At 43.3% G+C, this 15,623-nt stretch overlaps 2 protein-coding genes across 2 annotated transcripts in view; both read right to left on the bottom strand.

Moving 5' to 3' along the window:
* Positions 1-5,669, bottom strand: part of LOC118386648 (T-cell activation Rho GTPase-activating protein-like) — a 33,635-nt gene extending 27,966 nt beyond the window's left edge. The window contains exon 1 of the mRNA XM_035774360.2: positions 5,471-5,669. Coding sequence (XP_035630253.2) covers positions 5,471-5,578 — 108 coding nt within the window. The 5' untranslated portion in view covers positions 5,579-5,669. The remainder of the gene's footprint in view (positions 1-5,470) is intronic.
* Positions 5,670-12,859: 7,190 nt separating this feature from the next.
* Positions 12,860-15,623, bottom strand: part of LOC118386647 (serine/threonine-protein phosphatase 2A 56 kDa regulatory subunit alpha isoform-like) — a 109,209-nt gene continuing 106,445 nt past the window's right edge. Inside the window, exons 11-13 of the mRNA XM_035774359.2 lie at positions 15,008-15,135; positions 14,587-14,688; positions 12,860-14,230 (exon numbers count right to left, since the gene is read on the bottom strand). Coding sequence (XP_035630252.1) covers positions 13,981-14,230; positions 14,587-14,688; positions 15,008-15,135 — 480 coding nt within the window. The 3' untranslated portion in view covers positions 12,860-13,980. The remainder of the gene's footprint in view (positions 14,231-14,586; positions 14,689-15,007; positions 15,136-15,623) is intronic.

Raw genomic sequence — 15,623 nt, 5'->3', positions numbered from 1 at the left:
GAAGAGCCTGGTTGACTGGCAGATCTGCTCCATGCTGACTGGCGGCTCTGACTGCTCCACGCTGACTGGCGGCTCTGGCTGCTCCATGTAGGCTGACAGCTCTGGCGGCTCCGTGCAGACTGGCAGCTCCTTGCAGACTGGCAGCTCCTTGCAGACTGGCAGCTCCTTGCAGACTGGCATCTCTGGCTGCTTCATGCAGACTGACAGCTCTGACTGCTCCATGCAGGCTGGCAGCTCTGGCTGCTCCATGCAGGCTGGCAGCTCCATGCAGGCTGGCAGCTCTGGCTGCTCCATGCAGACTGACAGCTCTGGCTGCTCCATGCAGACTGACAGCTCTGACTGCTCCATGCAGACTGACAGCTCTGACTGCTCCATGTAGACTGGCATCTCTGGCTGCTCTATGCAGACTGACAGCTCTGGCTGCTCCATGTAGACTGGCAGCTCTGGCTGCTCCATGCAGACTGACAGCTCTGGCTGCTCCATGCAGACTGACAGCTCTGGCTGCTCCATGCAGACTGACAGCTCTGGCTGCTCCATGCAGACTGACAGCTCTGGCTGCTCCATGCAGACTGACAGCTCTGGCTGCGCTGAACAGACAGGAGACTCCAGCAGCGCTGTAGAGGAAGAAGGCTCTAGCTGCGCTGAACAGGCGGGAGACTCCGGTAGCGCAGGAGAGGAGAAAGGCTCTGGTAGCGCTAGACAGGCGGGAGACTCCGACAGCGCTGGAGAGGCGAGGCGCACTGTAGGCCTGATGCGTGGTGCTGGCACTGGTGGAACTGGACCGAGGACATGCACAGGAAGCCTGGTGCGGGGAGCTGCTACCGGAGGGCTGGTGTGTGGAGGTGGCACAGGATGGGCTAGACCGTGAAGGCGTACTGGAGATCTTGAGAGCAGTGCTGACACAGGACGTGCAAGGCTAGGGATGTGCACAGGAGGCCTGATGCGTGAGGCTGGCACCAACTTCACCAGCCGACTAACACGCACCTCAGGACAAGTATGGAGCGCTGACCCAGGTGCCATCAAATCCCGACACGTTCCGTCGGGCGAATTCCATGCAAAAAGCACCAACACAGCAACTCCCTCATTTCTCTCTCCTCCAATTTCCCCATTAACTCCGTCACAGTCTATACTTCACTCATCTCCAACACCGGCTCTGGTCTCCTCCTTGGCTCCTCACGATAAACAGGGAGAGTTGGCTCAGGTCTGACTCCTGACTCTGCCACACTCTCCCTGAGCCCCCACCCCCCCCAAGAAATTTTGGGGGCTGACGCTCAGGCTTCCATCCGCGTCGCCGTGCTGCCTCCTCATACCAGCGCCTCCCCGCTTTGGGCTGCTCCTGTTGCCTCTTCTCCTGCTGCACCTTTGGGCGGCTACACTCCCCTGGTTTAGCCCAGGGTCCTCTCCCGTCGAGGATTTCCTCCCATGTCCAGAAATCCTTATTGCGCATCTCCTCTTTGGGCTGCTCCTGCCTGTTGACACGCTTGGTCCGTTTACGGTGGGTGATTCTGTAACGTTTTTCATGTGGTGAAGGGGAGTCGGACCAAAACGCAGCGTGTAGATTGCGATCCATTTTAATCAAACAAACGTAAACACGAAATAACACAAACACTACAAAACAATAAACGTAACGAAAACCTGAAACAGCCTATACTTGTCAACTAATACAGCGACAGGAACAAATACACTAAGGACAATCACCCACAACACAACCAAAGAATATGGCTGCCTAAATATGGTTCCCAATCAGAGACAACGATAAACACCTGCCTCTGATTGAGAACCACTTCAGACAGCCATAGACTAACCTAGAACACCCCACTAAGCTACAATCCCACTACATACACACCACATACAAAAACCCATGTCACACCCTGGCCTGACCAAATAAATGAAGATAAACACAAAATACTTCGACCAGGGCGTGACAGTTCCAGAACATGCCAATGACTCAGCCATGGAAGCCGTGGAAGTACATAACGCCATGGAACTATCAGAAGTGACTACCAGGAGTGGTAGATTTGTGAAAAAGACAAAGAAACTCAAATCTAAAGAACTGAAATAAAATAAGATTTGTTTCCAAAGAGTTCCATAAATGACTGTTGAATGTTGATATAGAAGCACTGACAATTACGATTTAAACTTTGGTTTATGTTTAAAAACAGGTTGTGAAATTTGACTTACCTGTAATGTAAAAGAAAATAGTATTTCATTTGTGTAAGCTACTGAAACAGGAATATCAATTTTATTGTCAAAGTTGTGGACTTCAATTCTAACAAGGGGAAGTATGTAGTATAGTTGAATAGACTATATCACGAGAGAAGACCTACCTGTTATAAGAATGAAGACGTGACTAGAACGTTAGAGCTGGAATGGCTTTGAACCGCAAAACCTGTATGATTATTAGTTGTTATTAAAGTGAGTTAAACAAAAACCACGACTACTACTTTAATTCAACAACACACCAACGGTTTTAGTGGACCAACTTTATCCAGGTTAGGTGTAATCACAGGAAAAGAAAAAATCTTTCTCTGTCATCAAAAAGAAAACCAATTTTAAAAAACTAAGTGTGGCATTGTGATTATCTGGCCGTCATCTTGTTTTTGACAGACTGCCCTACTTTGATTACCTCTCCCCACAAACAGACCTTACAGAAACTGGATTACGGACCGGCTAAAGAGAAAGGAAGAAAAATGCTGGATAGACACTCCCTATGAGGAGTTTTGGGCTGGAAGTAAACGTCAATCACCAAGACAAGGATATACAACAAAGCAACCCTCGCCGCTTTACCCTCTGGCACCCTACCCTAGAGCGGTGCCCTCTTTTCCAGCAAGCCCACATCAGAGCAGCAGACGAGCTCGCAAATTTACCCACTGACAGACCCACATTGGCCATATATAGCTACCTCGCGTGACCCACTTTCGTCAGAGAACCAGCCCCCACATTCACAATCATGAACGTGAATCATGCTCACTTGAGTGTAGGTCACTGAACACTAAACAAGAAGACCCATTCATCCAACCCATTGATGAGCTCTAGGCCACTGCATCATTCATTACAGGCCCTGCACCTATATTGATTGGATAAAAGGTCAAAGGTCTCAGGTCGTCTTGTGACTCAGCTCTCTTGGGTGTTCTTGTGCCTTGTGTTCTGAAAATGCCTAACACTGGTGTGTACACCCTTATGTTATACTAGGGAAATTGGGTTTCCATAGCTAGGGCTGACAGCTAGGACTTGTGAAGAGCAGAATCAACAACCTCTGCATCATCAAACTAGTTGCTTTGTGAGATGGTGTTCAAGTTCACAGTTAACCATTGTTATGTAAATACAGGCTGATAAGTACCAGTGGCTTTGACCCCAAAAGAGAGCAGGTCTGCCGGAGCCATGGCCCAAACATGGGTGTGGGCCCAAGTCGATGGAAACAGAAAAGTTTGGGTAAAACACTGGGGTAAATCCTGTTTGGAAATGTGCCATCAGAGAGTTCAGGGTCATGTTCAGAGGGGAGAAAATATTTTGAAATTAAAATAAACGTGGTGCTACCTGGACTTTTTCAATCGGAAAAAAATGGTTTGTTTTCGTGACCAAAAACTGTTTTTTCTTGCCTGATGTATTGCAGGTGTGCACAAAACATTGCCATGCCCATCACAACAGTTCAGAAGGTGCTGTTAGAGCTAGTGTTGTGTTTGAGACCACCTAAAGCGAGACCGATTCAAGACCAAGACTGGAGCAAATCGAGTCTGAGTCAAGACCAAGACCGGGGGGAGAGGGGTCTGAGTTCATCAAGACCGAGACCAGAAAAATTCAAGACCATGATTGTAATTGTGTCAAATTTCCACCATAATAACAGTTCAAATCAACATATTTACTTTTTCAGCCTGGGACCCAAATAAACAATTCTGTGTTTTCCTGGGACCCAAGCTCATGAAAACCTACCCCCTTTTGGGAGTCCTAAGCTAAATTTTGTTGGGGGGGTCCCCCACCTCGCGGACCAAACATTTTAGTGGCCCCCCTCGACAGGGGAGATAAAATGCTGCAATTATAGAGCAAGTTTTCTGCAAGTCAACACATCTTTTCCCTGGGGCTGAGAGAACAATTGTATTAAAAAAATAGACAATTTTACTAATTTTGCTACATTGTGGAGAGAAATCTTAAATACCAAATGTCAATGCCAGTATTCTGTTGGCATCCTGGATAAAAGCACACTTTTTCATGAAACTTTCATAGCACATCGACAGCAGATGGAATTTACTACTTTCAATTTGTGAGAAGAAAAACGTTGAAATACGCAAAAATAGAGTTACAAGGTTTTCCCAAGATGCCAACATACACTCCATGACCAAAGTGTGTGGACACCTGCTCGTTGAACATCTCATTCCAAATTCACGGGCTTTAATATGGAGTTGTTACCCCTTTTATTGCTATAACAGCCTCCACTCTTCTGGGAAGGCTTTCCACTAGATGGTGGAACATTGCTGCAGGGCTTCCATTCAGCCCCAAGAGCATTAGTGAGGTTGGGCACTGACGTTGGGAAATTAGGCCTGGCTCGCAATTGGCATTCCAATTCATCTCAAAGGTGTTCGATGGGGTTGAGGTCAGGGCTCTGTGCAGGCCAGTCAAGTTCTTCCACACTTATCTCGACAAACCATCTCTGTATGGACCTCGCTTTGTGCACGGGGACATTGTCATGCTGAAACAGAAAAGGTCCTTCCCCAAACTGTTGCCACAAAGTTGGAAGCACAACATCCTCTAGAATGTCTTTGTATGCTGTAGCATTAAGATTTCCCTTCACTGGAACTGAGGGACCTAGCCCGAACCATGAAAAATAGCCCCAGACCATTATTCCTCATCCACCAAACTTTACAGTTGGCACTATGCATTGGGGCAGGTAGCATTCTCCTAACATCCATCAAACCCAGATTGGTTGAGTTTTGTCTGTGTAGCAATTAGTCAATTTTTCTGTTGATAATGATGCAAAAGGCTGTTGTTTGAAAATATGGTCAAATAACTTTGCCTCTGTGATGTCTTTGTCTTTCTAATTGAATGTCAAGCCAATTATGCAGGATAAATCTTTTCACAAAACAATGCATATAACCATCACATGGCAACACCAATGAAGCCATTATGATTTGACCCTTGCCATATCAATACCCTATATTCAGCTGTCAGAGCAGCTGACAGATCACTGAACCTGTTCATAGCTCATCTGTAAATAGCCCATCCAATCTACCTCATTTGCACATGCTGTATATAGATTTTTTTACTGTATTTTTGATTGTATGTTTGTTTATTCCATGTGTAACTCTGTTGTTGTATGTGTCGAACTGCTTTGCTTTATTTTGGCCAGGTCGCAGTTGCAAATGAGAACTTGTTCTCAACTAGCCTACCTGGTTAAATAAAGGTGAAAATATCTGCACCACTCAAAATGTAACCATGAAGGCTACAAAGACTCCTACTAAAGTTGGTTAGTACTCACAGGATGTAGTCCTAAAGCCGCAGCTTCGTCATAGCTTCCCCTCCTCATCACTGCGATCCCAAGATCTTCCAATGTTCGTGTTCTTGGAGCTTCCATGTCTGTGTCCATGTATCCCTGTCTGTGTTCCTGTCCAGTCTGTATGTGGAGCGGAGTGCAGGGGAACAGTGGTGGGACTTGTGAGAGTAGAATAGTGGGGCTCTACAGTACACAGGAGGGGCACAGGGTCCTACCGACTGGCTTTTTCAGCTAGCGCTAATGAGGGTTTAGAACAATGGAGGCCCGCCGGACAAAAAAGGAAACAGGGTTCTGCTTGACCTTGGCCTGTTGTGTGCTCGCCCCTAGTTTCAGGCTAACGAGAAGGCACGGCCGTGACAACCAGCCCCAACAATATCTCAGGAAAGAGGGGGTCACACACACATGAAAAGGCACACATGCACACAACCTTTCAGGTCTGGATGTGTTTGTGTGAATTGGAGTGTGATATGATGGAAAATATCCTATCACAGTAGATACAAAGCCAGGAGATTACATAACTATTTTTCACTGGGGTTATGCCGATTTTTACATCCAAATAGCTATTATGATTCTACCCTCTCACTCGACCTTTGCTAAGATTTCTCATGGGAACCAAGCTTCAGTGTCATCATCATTAGGCAGATGAATTCAGAAGGTAGATTCAGATCTGAACCCTGATCACCAAAGAGGATATGGATGACTTTAAGTCTGATATCCCTAATATGGAAGTGTATAGGAATGCAAAGAAATGTATTATCACCAATCACATCTTTCCTTGACAAGCCAAGATTTCTGAAATTCACTGAAGCAATTTCTCTACAAACATGACAGCGTCATATCAAATATTGCGTGCGATATGCCAATAACACATTTGACAGAAACCATGTAAAAGTTATTGTTATGCACACTACATGCCAACAAACAGCCTTTCCATGTCTTATGGGAAAAAACGATAATGCCAATGCTTCCATTGGATAATACAAAAGTGCAGCACGTACACAATCACGAGCGTGTCAGAGTTTTCATGTCTGGCTTGATCAAAGCTGCTTTAGAGACTGGCCGTGATATATGAGTTTCGTAAAAATACTGTGATGCTCCACTTAGTTCCCTTGGGCATGGAGCTTCTAACGCCGTAGGGTACATTTGACTTAATCTTTACAATTCATGCGCCGCATCACAACCCAAAAAATAAAATGACAAATTAACAAATTCTTCGGTGGTTTACTACTGGTACTGCACGGCAATGCAACACACAAATTGAGGAAATCCAATGCATTCGACACACTGCACACACTGCTACACATTGTAGATAAGTCGCAGCGGTGTGGTTTGCCTCCCAATTAAATGAATAGACTTCTGTCGGAACACATACAGTTTGACGCAACAGGTGTGCAAAAGGCTTGACTCTGGCAGTTTTAGAGGTTAACTCAAGTGTACATTTCCATGGTAATGTAGAATGTTCGTTGAAATTATGCTAACTGATGTGGCTCATGTAATGGAATGTACTTTCTGTTATGTCAGATGAATTGATCCAACCATTCACGCCACAGATTGATGCATTATTTAATTTCCCATTCAGTGTTGCCAACTTATCGACTTTGTCAATAGATTTAGCAAGTTTTTAATGGAAATAAATAAAATAAAATAAATTGTATTTATATAGCCCTTCGTACATCAGCTGATATCTCAAAGTGCTGTACAGAAACCCAGCCTAAAACCCCAAATAGCAAGCAATGCAGGTGTAGAAGCACAGTGGCTAGGAAAAACTCCCCAAAAAGCCCAAAACCTAGGAGGAAACCGAGAGAGGAACCAGGCTATGAGGGGTGGCCAGTCCTCTTCTGGCTGTGCCGGGTAGAGATTATAAAAGAACATGGCCAAGATGTTCAAATGTTCATAAATGACCAGCATGGTGAAATAATAATAATCACAGGCAGAACAGTTGAAACTGGAGCAGCAGCACGGCCAGGTGGACTGGGGACAGCAAGGAATCATCATGCCAGGTAGTCCTGAGGCATGGTCCTAGGGCTCAGGTCCGCCGAGAGAGAGAAAGAAAGAGAGAATTAGAGAGAGCATACTTAAATTCACACAGGACACCGGATAAGACAGGAGAAGTACTCAAGATATAACAAACTGACCCTAGTCCCCTGACACATAAACTACTGCAGCATAAATACTAGAGGCTGAGACAGGAGGCGTCAGGAGACACTGTGGCCCCATCCGATGATACCCCCGGACTGGGCCAAACAGGAAGGATATAACTCCACCCACTTTGCCAAAGCACAGCCCCCACACCACTAGAGGGATATCTTCAACCACCAACTTGGTGGTCCTTCTGTGGCTCAGTTGGTAGAGCATGGCGCTTGTAACGCCAGGGTAGTGGGTTCGATTCCCGGGACCACCCATACGTAGAATGTATGCACACATGACTGTAAGTCGCTTTGGATAAAAGCATCAGCTAAATGGCATATATTATTATATTATTATTACCATCCTGAGACAAGGCCGAGTATAGCCCACAAAGATCTCCGCCACGGCACAACCCAAGGGGGCGACAACCCAGACAGGAAGATCACATCAGTGACTCAACCCACTCAAGTGACGCACCCCTCCTAGGGACGGCATGAAAGAGCACCAGTAAGCCAGTGACTCAGCCCCTGTAATAGGGTTAGAGGCAGAGAATCCCAGTGGAAAGAGGGGAACCGGCCAGGCAGAGACAGCAAGGGCAGTTCGTTGCTCCAGAGCCTTTCCGTTCACCTTCACACTCCTGGGCCAGACTACACTCAATCATATGACCCACTGAAGAGATGAGTCTTCAGTAAAGACTTAAAGGTTGAGACCGAGTTTGCATCTATCACATGGGCAGGCAGACCATTCCATAAAAATGGAGCTCTGTATGAGAAAGCCCTGCCTCCAGCTGTTTGCATAGAAATTCTAGGGACAATTAGGAGGCCTGCGTCTTGTGACCGTAGTGTACGTGTAGGTATGTACGGCAGGACCAAATCAGAGAGATATATAGGAGCAAGCCCATGTAATGCTTTGTAGGTTAGTAGTAAAAGCTTGAAATCAGCCCTTGCCTTGCCAGGAAGCCAGTGTAGGGAGGCTAGCACTGGAGTAATATGATCAATTTTTTTGGTTCTAGTCAGGATTCTAGCAGCCGTTATTTAGCACTAACTGAAGTTTATTTAGTGCTTTATCCGGGTAGCCGGAAAGTAGAGCATTGCAGTAGTCTAACCTAGAAGTAACAAAAGCATGGATACATTTTTCTGCATCATTTTTGGACAGAAAGTTTCTGATTTTTGCGATGTTACGTAGATGGAAAAAAGCTGTCCTTGAAACAGTCTTCATATGTTCGTCAAAAGAGAGATCAGGGTCCAGAGTAACGTCGAGGTCCTTCACAATTTTATTTGAGACGACTGTACAACCATTAAGATTAATTGTCAGATTCAACAGAAGATCTCTTTGTTTCTTGGGACCTAGAACAAGCATCTCTGTTTTGTCCGAGTTTAAAAGTATAAAGTTTGCAGCCATCCACTAGCGAGGGCAATTTTGGGGCTTCACCATGTTTCATTGAAATGTACAGCTGTGTGTCATCCGCATAGCAGTGAAAGTTAACATTATGTTTTCGAATGACTGTAAATAACTGTGACAGTGAGTAGGTCCAGAGACATGTTGGACAAAACCCACTGAGTCGATGATGGCTCCGAAAGCCTTTTGGAGTGGGTCTGTGGACTTTTCCATGTGAATATTAAAGTCACCAAAAATGTGAATATTATCTTCTATGACTACAAGGTCCGATAGGAATTCAGGGAACTCAATGAGGAATGCTGTATATGGCCCAGGAGGCCTGTAAACAGTAGCTATAAAAAGTGATTGAGTAGGCTGCATAGATTTCATGACTAGAAGCTCAAAAGACGAAAATGTCATTTCATTTTTTTGTAAATTGAAATTTGATATCGTAAACTCATGCTTCACTCATGCTGCCAAACATACCCTTGTAAAACTGACCATCATACCGATCCTAGACTTCAGCGATGTCATTTACAAAATAGCCTCCAATACCCTACTCAATAAATTGCATGCAGTCTATCACAGTGCCATCCGTTTTGTCACCAAAGCCCCATATACTACCCACCACTGCGACCTGTACGCTCTCGTTGGTTGGCCCTCGCTTCATACTGGTCGCCAAACCCACTAGCTCCAGGTCATCTACAAGACCCTGCTAGGTAAAGTCCCCCCATATCTCAGCTTGCTAGTCATCATAGCAGCACCCACCTGTAGCACGCACTCCAGCAGGTATATTTCTCTGGTCACCCCCAAAACCAATTCTTCCTTTGGCCACCTGTCCTTCCAGTTCTCTGCTACCAATGACTGGAACGAAGTACAAAAATCTCTGGAACTTGTTGGGGAATAATCAGAATTAGTTGGGTGTGACTGTGTCTGTGTGCCAGTCACCCCCTACTTTTCCCATCAGAGAGAGGAGGATGGCAGTGTCTGGAATCATTCTATGCTCCCTCTTTTGTTGTTCCTATGTTGACCTATATGCCTCACTCTCCTCTCCGTGAGTTTGTCCAGGATTGGTTGTATTTAGAATTGGTTGTATCTAAATGACAATTTGATATATATGATAGGGTGGGGGTAATGTCTTGGTACCATTTTGTACCAAGGACGAGATAAGAGCTTTGTTTAAGGAGACCAAACTGAACGATAATTTATAGCCCACTCTGTCTTCCTAGGGGATACTCCTCTCTGAAGTAAGGTTTTTTCTTTGTGTGAATTCCTAAGACATGTGGTTTGTCATGTCGTCTAAGAGGGGTGGATCTTTGCTATAAAGGATCCCATTTGCCATTATGTTGACCACTCTCAACTTTTCGTTAGAGATACTGAACTGTTGAAAGTCAAAATGCTATTGCAAAAGCTGAATTATTATTAAAGGTGAAGATTAAGCATAACTCTGACTCGTGTGTGATTTGCTCTCTCATCATTTGGTAATTAAGGAAATTTCCACGACAAACTGGAAACACATCTCCCTCACTAGCTTTAAGCACCAGCTGTCAGAGCCGCTCACAGATTACTGCACCTGTACATAGCCCATCTATAATTTAGCCCAAACAACTACCTCTCCCCCTACTGTATTTATTTATTTTGCTCCTTTGCACCCCATTATTTATATCTCTACCTTGCACATTCTTCCACTGCAAATCTACCATTCCAGTGTTTTACTTGCTATATTGTATTTACTTTGCCACCTCCCTTATCTCACCTCATTTGCTCCCATTGTATATAGACTTATTTTTCTACTGTATTATTGACTGTATGTTTGTTTTACTCCATGTGTAACTTTGTGTTGTTGTATGTGTCGAACTGCTTTGCTTTACCTTGCCCTGGTCGCAATTGTAAACTTGCCTACCTGGTTAAATAAAGGTTAAATAAAAAATCTCAACCCAATATAGCTATTGTGGGAGCAGCTTGACCGTATGGTACGTAAGAAGTGCCCATCAAGCCAATCCAATTTGTGGGAGGTGCTTCAGGAAGCATGGGGTGAAATCTCTTCAGATTACCTCAACAAATTGACAACTGGAATGCAAGATCTGCAAGGCTGTAATTGCTGCAAATGGAGGAATCTTTGACAAAAGCAAAGTTTGAAGGACACAATTTTGATTTCAATTAAAAATCATTATTTACAACCTTTTCAACATCTTGACTATATTTCCTATTCATTTTGCAACTCATTTCATGCATGTTTTCATGGAAAACAAGGACATTTCTTAGTGACCCCAAACGTTTGGACGGTAATGTATGTCAGCAACAGGCACGAGTTTGGAGGAGAAAATAGAGACAATGCCGATCCCACCCACAACAGTGGATACAAAGTTCAGAAGGATTATTTTTAATAACATTTCGGGAAAGGGTAAATCACCTCACGAAACTGGAAGACTTTTGACTCTACCTCAACATTTAATGGCCAGCAAAAGCAAAATATGTGAGGCACTGGATCACATATTCGTGTCAGTCTCCTCATACTTCCTAATTAGCATAACGTGACATGTCCTTTGCTTGCTCAATTATCATGTGTATTCTCTTCTCACAGCCGCTGTCTCTGAAGATAATTATATTGGGACTCTTTGGTCAGGCTCTGAAGTTTTTTCTCTGATGTGAGGACTGCTCTATGCAGGAGTATTTATTCTCGCTGTGTTCAATGGGCATGCTATAAACACTCTGTACCCGAGTAGCGACAGATAGGCTATTTCGTGTGAGCGTCTCACTATTCAGGTACACAGCCTGCAGTACCTACTGTAGATTGTCACTTTATCTTAATATGAAGACACTTTTCCAACGTATTCAAATAATTTCTCCTGTCCCCCTTTTACACTTTATAGTCCACATTTTGGGGTATAATATTTACAGGGGCAATCTGTAGTTGTTAAATAATGGTATGTATCCATTGATTCTTATAAAGGCCTCATGATCTTAATTCAACTGCCGTACCCCATCAGAGCCCAAATTATAAACTTGTTTTACGCCAATGTTTGTAAACAAATTAAAGGTAAACAAACATCGTATAGCCTCGAAACAAGGTTAAAACAATACGTTTTACATGGTCTGTCCTTGCATCCATAGCTCTGTCTATGAATTTCAGTGGTTACATTTCCTTTCTTCAGTTTTTACAGAAAAAGTGATGCGGATTGCCCGTTTTAAATATTCTCCAAAAAAAATTACAGATTTACATCCCAACCTCTGAGGAAACTGTTGCAATCAAGACATTCCGGTTTACTATTTGTAAAGCTGTACAAATTTAATTAAATGCCTCTTTACTTTTCTCAACAAAAATACATTTGAAAAATATGTCTTGAAGTTTCCAGTAAAGAGATACACAACTTCCACTCGGATTAAGTCTGAACTATGCTTCTTCTAACTTCCACAAGAGGCTAAACTCGATTGATTAAGCCGTTAGGTGTTGAACTAAGGATGCTATGATATTTTAAGACTTGTCTACTTCATTGTAAAAACTTTGCTTGCTCGCCTCACTTTTTCAAAAATAAAATCCGTCAAACATTTAATAACATGTGTATGGCCTAATCAATTTGACATTTTCTAAAAATGTTTTCATTTTAAATGTGGAGGTTGTGTAGAAGATCAGTGGGGGAAAATCCTAAATTAATATTTTAACAGGAAACTTTAAGGCAACAAAATCTGAAACCTGTGCTGGCTTTGAATTCTTTAAGAAACTATATTTCACTTTTGATAAATAGGGTTTTAAATTAGCATTCTATAATTCCCCGACACACAAGATGAATGTTAAACTCTGGGGCCATCTAGTGACTTAAAATGTTGCTGCTACTCAAGACGAAAGAAAAAGAGAGCCATACCCATGGGTTTTTTGAGTAGAAACATAAGGTAGACTTTATTTTGATGGTGTTCAAAACCTAGATAAGGTCTGTCATTACAAAACAGGTTCCCCACACAGTTGTATATCACAGAGATTGGAATGGTACATACTCTGACAGAAAGGCATCAGAAAAGACTGGACCTACAATAGAGAACAGACACTCAAGTTAAAGCAAACTCCCCCATACACGCACACACTGCATCCAGCCATGTTTAATCTGCAGAAACCAGACAATTTGCCACCACCTGGTTTCAAAAATCAACATCTCTGTCCTTAACAATACTCTGGGAAAAAAATATATGGCTCATTTCTTTTTTTCTACATCAGCTATTTTAATTATGAATCGATTCTCTATTTAGACTGGAAAAATATGTTATACGTACTTAAATCTGTGACCATTTCATCATTTGTTTCTCTAAACTAAGCTCATTTCAAATACTTACTGTAAATAGGTTTTATGGCTGCAGGTTTTGAATGTGTTATAATGACAGCTATAACGTTAAGCATCATGTATTCAGATAAGAATATTAAACACCCGAAAACATGAGACCTCATGATAGTGACATTCACTCAGGTCTCCTATGTAGGGATTATGAACACACTCCGGTCTCAATGGTCTCCCACCCACCCCCTAAAGCTCGCCCCCTGAACCCCTCTTCCCTTAAGTTTGCAACCGTGTTGGGAGCAGTGATGAAAGCACATACAAAAGACAAATCTTAAAATAGCCATTTAGCTTCTAAGTGCAGCACAATCAGAAATGTTTTTTTTTTCAAGTCATTATTCCCCCCCTCATATTGTTTATACATTGAATATCACAAACATATTTTCTCAGTTAAGAAAGTAAATGTGAAAGGATAAATTCTTTGATCAGACAAAAAAGTTTACCACACTGTAACATCCCAAAATATTCTTAAATTGAAATATACGTTTTCTGCCAAAGGACAATTGCTGGCATTTGAAATAGTTTTACTGTATATAGATTGAACATACTGCTGAGGTTTATCTTTTTTTTGTTGCTATTTTCTCAGACCCCTCCTCCCCGTCACCCCTCCCTGACAGTTCTGAGACGGCTACGAAACCGTTACGGAGTACAAAATGGAGTCCTGTGTCATTTGGCACTTGTGACAACCTCAACACCCTCCGTGGTATCCATGGCGACAACAGGGTCTTCATGGTCCACGGAGATAGCGGTGCTCTTCTCCTGGTTGTCGTGGTGATTGTTGTTGTTGTTGTTGATGTTTTGGGCAGCGTTCTGCAGCCCGTGGCTGTTGTTCTGCACCAGTGCTGCCGCATCGCTCAGCTTCAACTCATCGAGCTTTTTCCACAGCTCCTCCCTCTCCTGCTCCTTCTTCTTCTCCCTGGACACACACACACACACACACACACACACACACACACACACACACACACACACACACACACACACACACACACACACACACACACACACACACACACACACACACACACACACACACACACACACACACACACACACACCTTAGGTACAGAGGGGGACTGAAGGACTGATTGTCCTCGAAAAAGGGTAATTAACAGAGGTAATGTAATCCAATGTATTATGTGTTGTACAAAGCAAACAAGCCAGAGTTGTTTCCCAACTCCATCCCTTACTATTTATTGTACTAGTTTGCTCACACTACTTGTTTAGATTGAAGAACTAAAATTAATATATGAACTGGAAGAGCTCACTCACCGCTGTCTGTCTGATTTGTAGGAGGCTGTCAGCTCATCAAATAGCGTGCTGTTCATCTCCATCAGGGTCTTCAGCACATTGTAGACCAGAGCTACAATTGTCCTGGAAACATACAGGGGATAATGGCATCAGAATTAAACACATCCGGAGATGAGCCAGAATTAAACACATCCGGAGATGTTCACTGGCTCTCACTCAATCCTACAGTAGCAATGCTAGGATTGGATAACTAGAAAAACACAAACTTGTATTACGCCCCAATAAAGCAATACCATTTGTCATACATACAGTTATAGAGATATCGCAGAAAACTTAAAACCCCAACCTCTAGTTAAGAGTTCAGTATTAAGCATTGCGTTGTTACTTGTTACTGCTTTACCCTGAGGGCAATGGGTTGAGAACCTGAGAGTGGAGTACGTACGGGTTCCAGTGTTCTTTGGAGATTCTGTACAGGCTACCAAACATGATAGGAAGAATCTTGTCGATGTTCTCCTCAATGAGGCTCAGGATATACTCGTTGTTCCAGAAGTAGAGGGCTCGCTCTGCTACCTGTAGGGATCAAGAGGAAATGAGCTGGGCTGGCAGTCTAACAAATGACACATTAAGTTCACCCATTTTTACATGTGGCCTTACTTTTACTCTTTCTGTTGCTGGTAGTTTATTTCCAAAATCATTTTATAAATATTTTGTTTCGTTACAGCGAAAATTGGTTGTCACATTTTGTTGAGTCATCACTTACCATCGACTATAATAGAATATGCAAATATGTCTAAAGTATTCAGACCCTTTGCTATGAGACTAGAAATTAAACTCAAGTGCATCCTGTTTCCATTGATCATCCTTGATGTTGCTACAACTTGATTGGGGTCCACCTGTGGTATATTCAATTGATTGGGCATAATTTGGAAAGGCACCTATCTGTCTATATAAGTTCCCACAGTTGACAGTGCATGTCAGGGCAAAAACAAAGCCTTGAGGTCGAAGGAATTGTTCATAGAGCTCTGAGAAAGGATTGTGTCGAGGCACAGATCTGGGGA

This window comes from Oncorhynchus keta, chromosome 8, assembly GCF_023373465.1.
Source record: "Oncorhynchus keta strain PuntledgeMale-10-30-2019 chromosome 8, Oket_V2, whole genome shotgun sequence".
Classification (NCBI taxonomy): Eukaryota; Metazoa; Chordata; class Actinopteri; order Salmoniformes; family Salmonidae; genus Oncorhynchus; species Oncorhynchus keta.
Note: the sequence above shows the minus strand (reverse complement) of the source record. Positions and strands in the feature narration are given on the sequence as shown.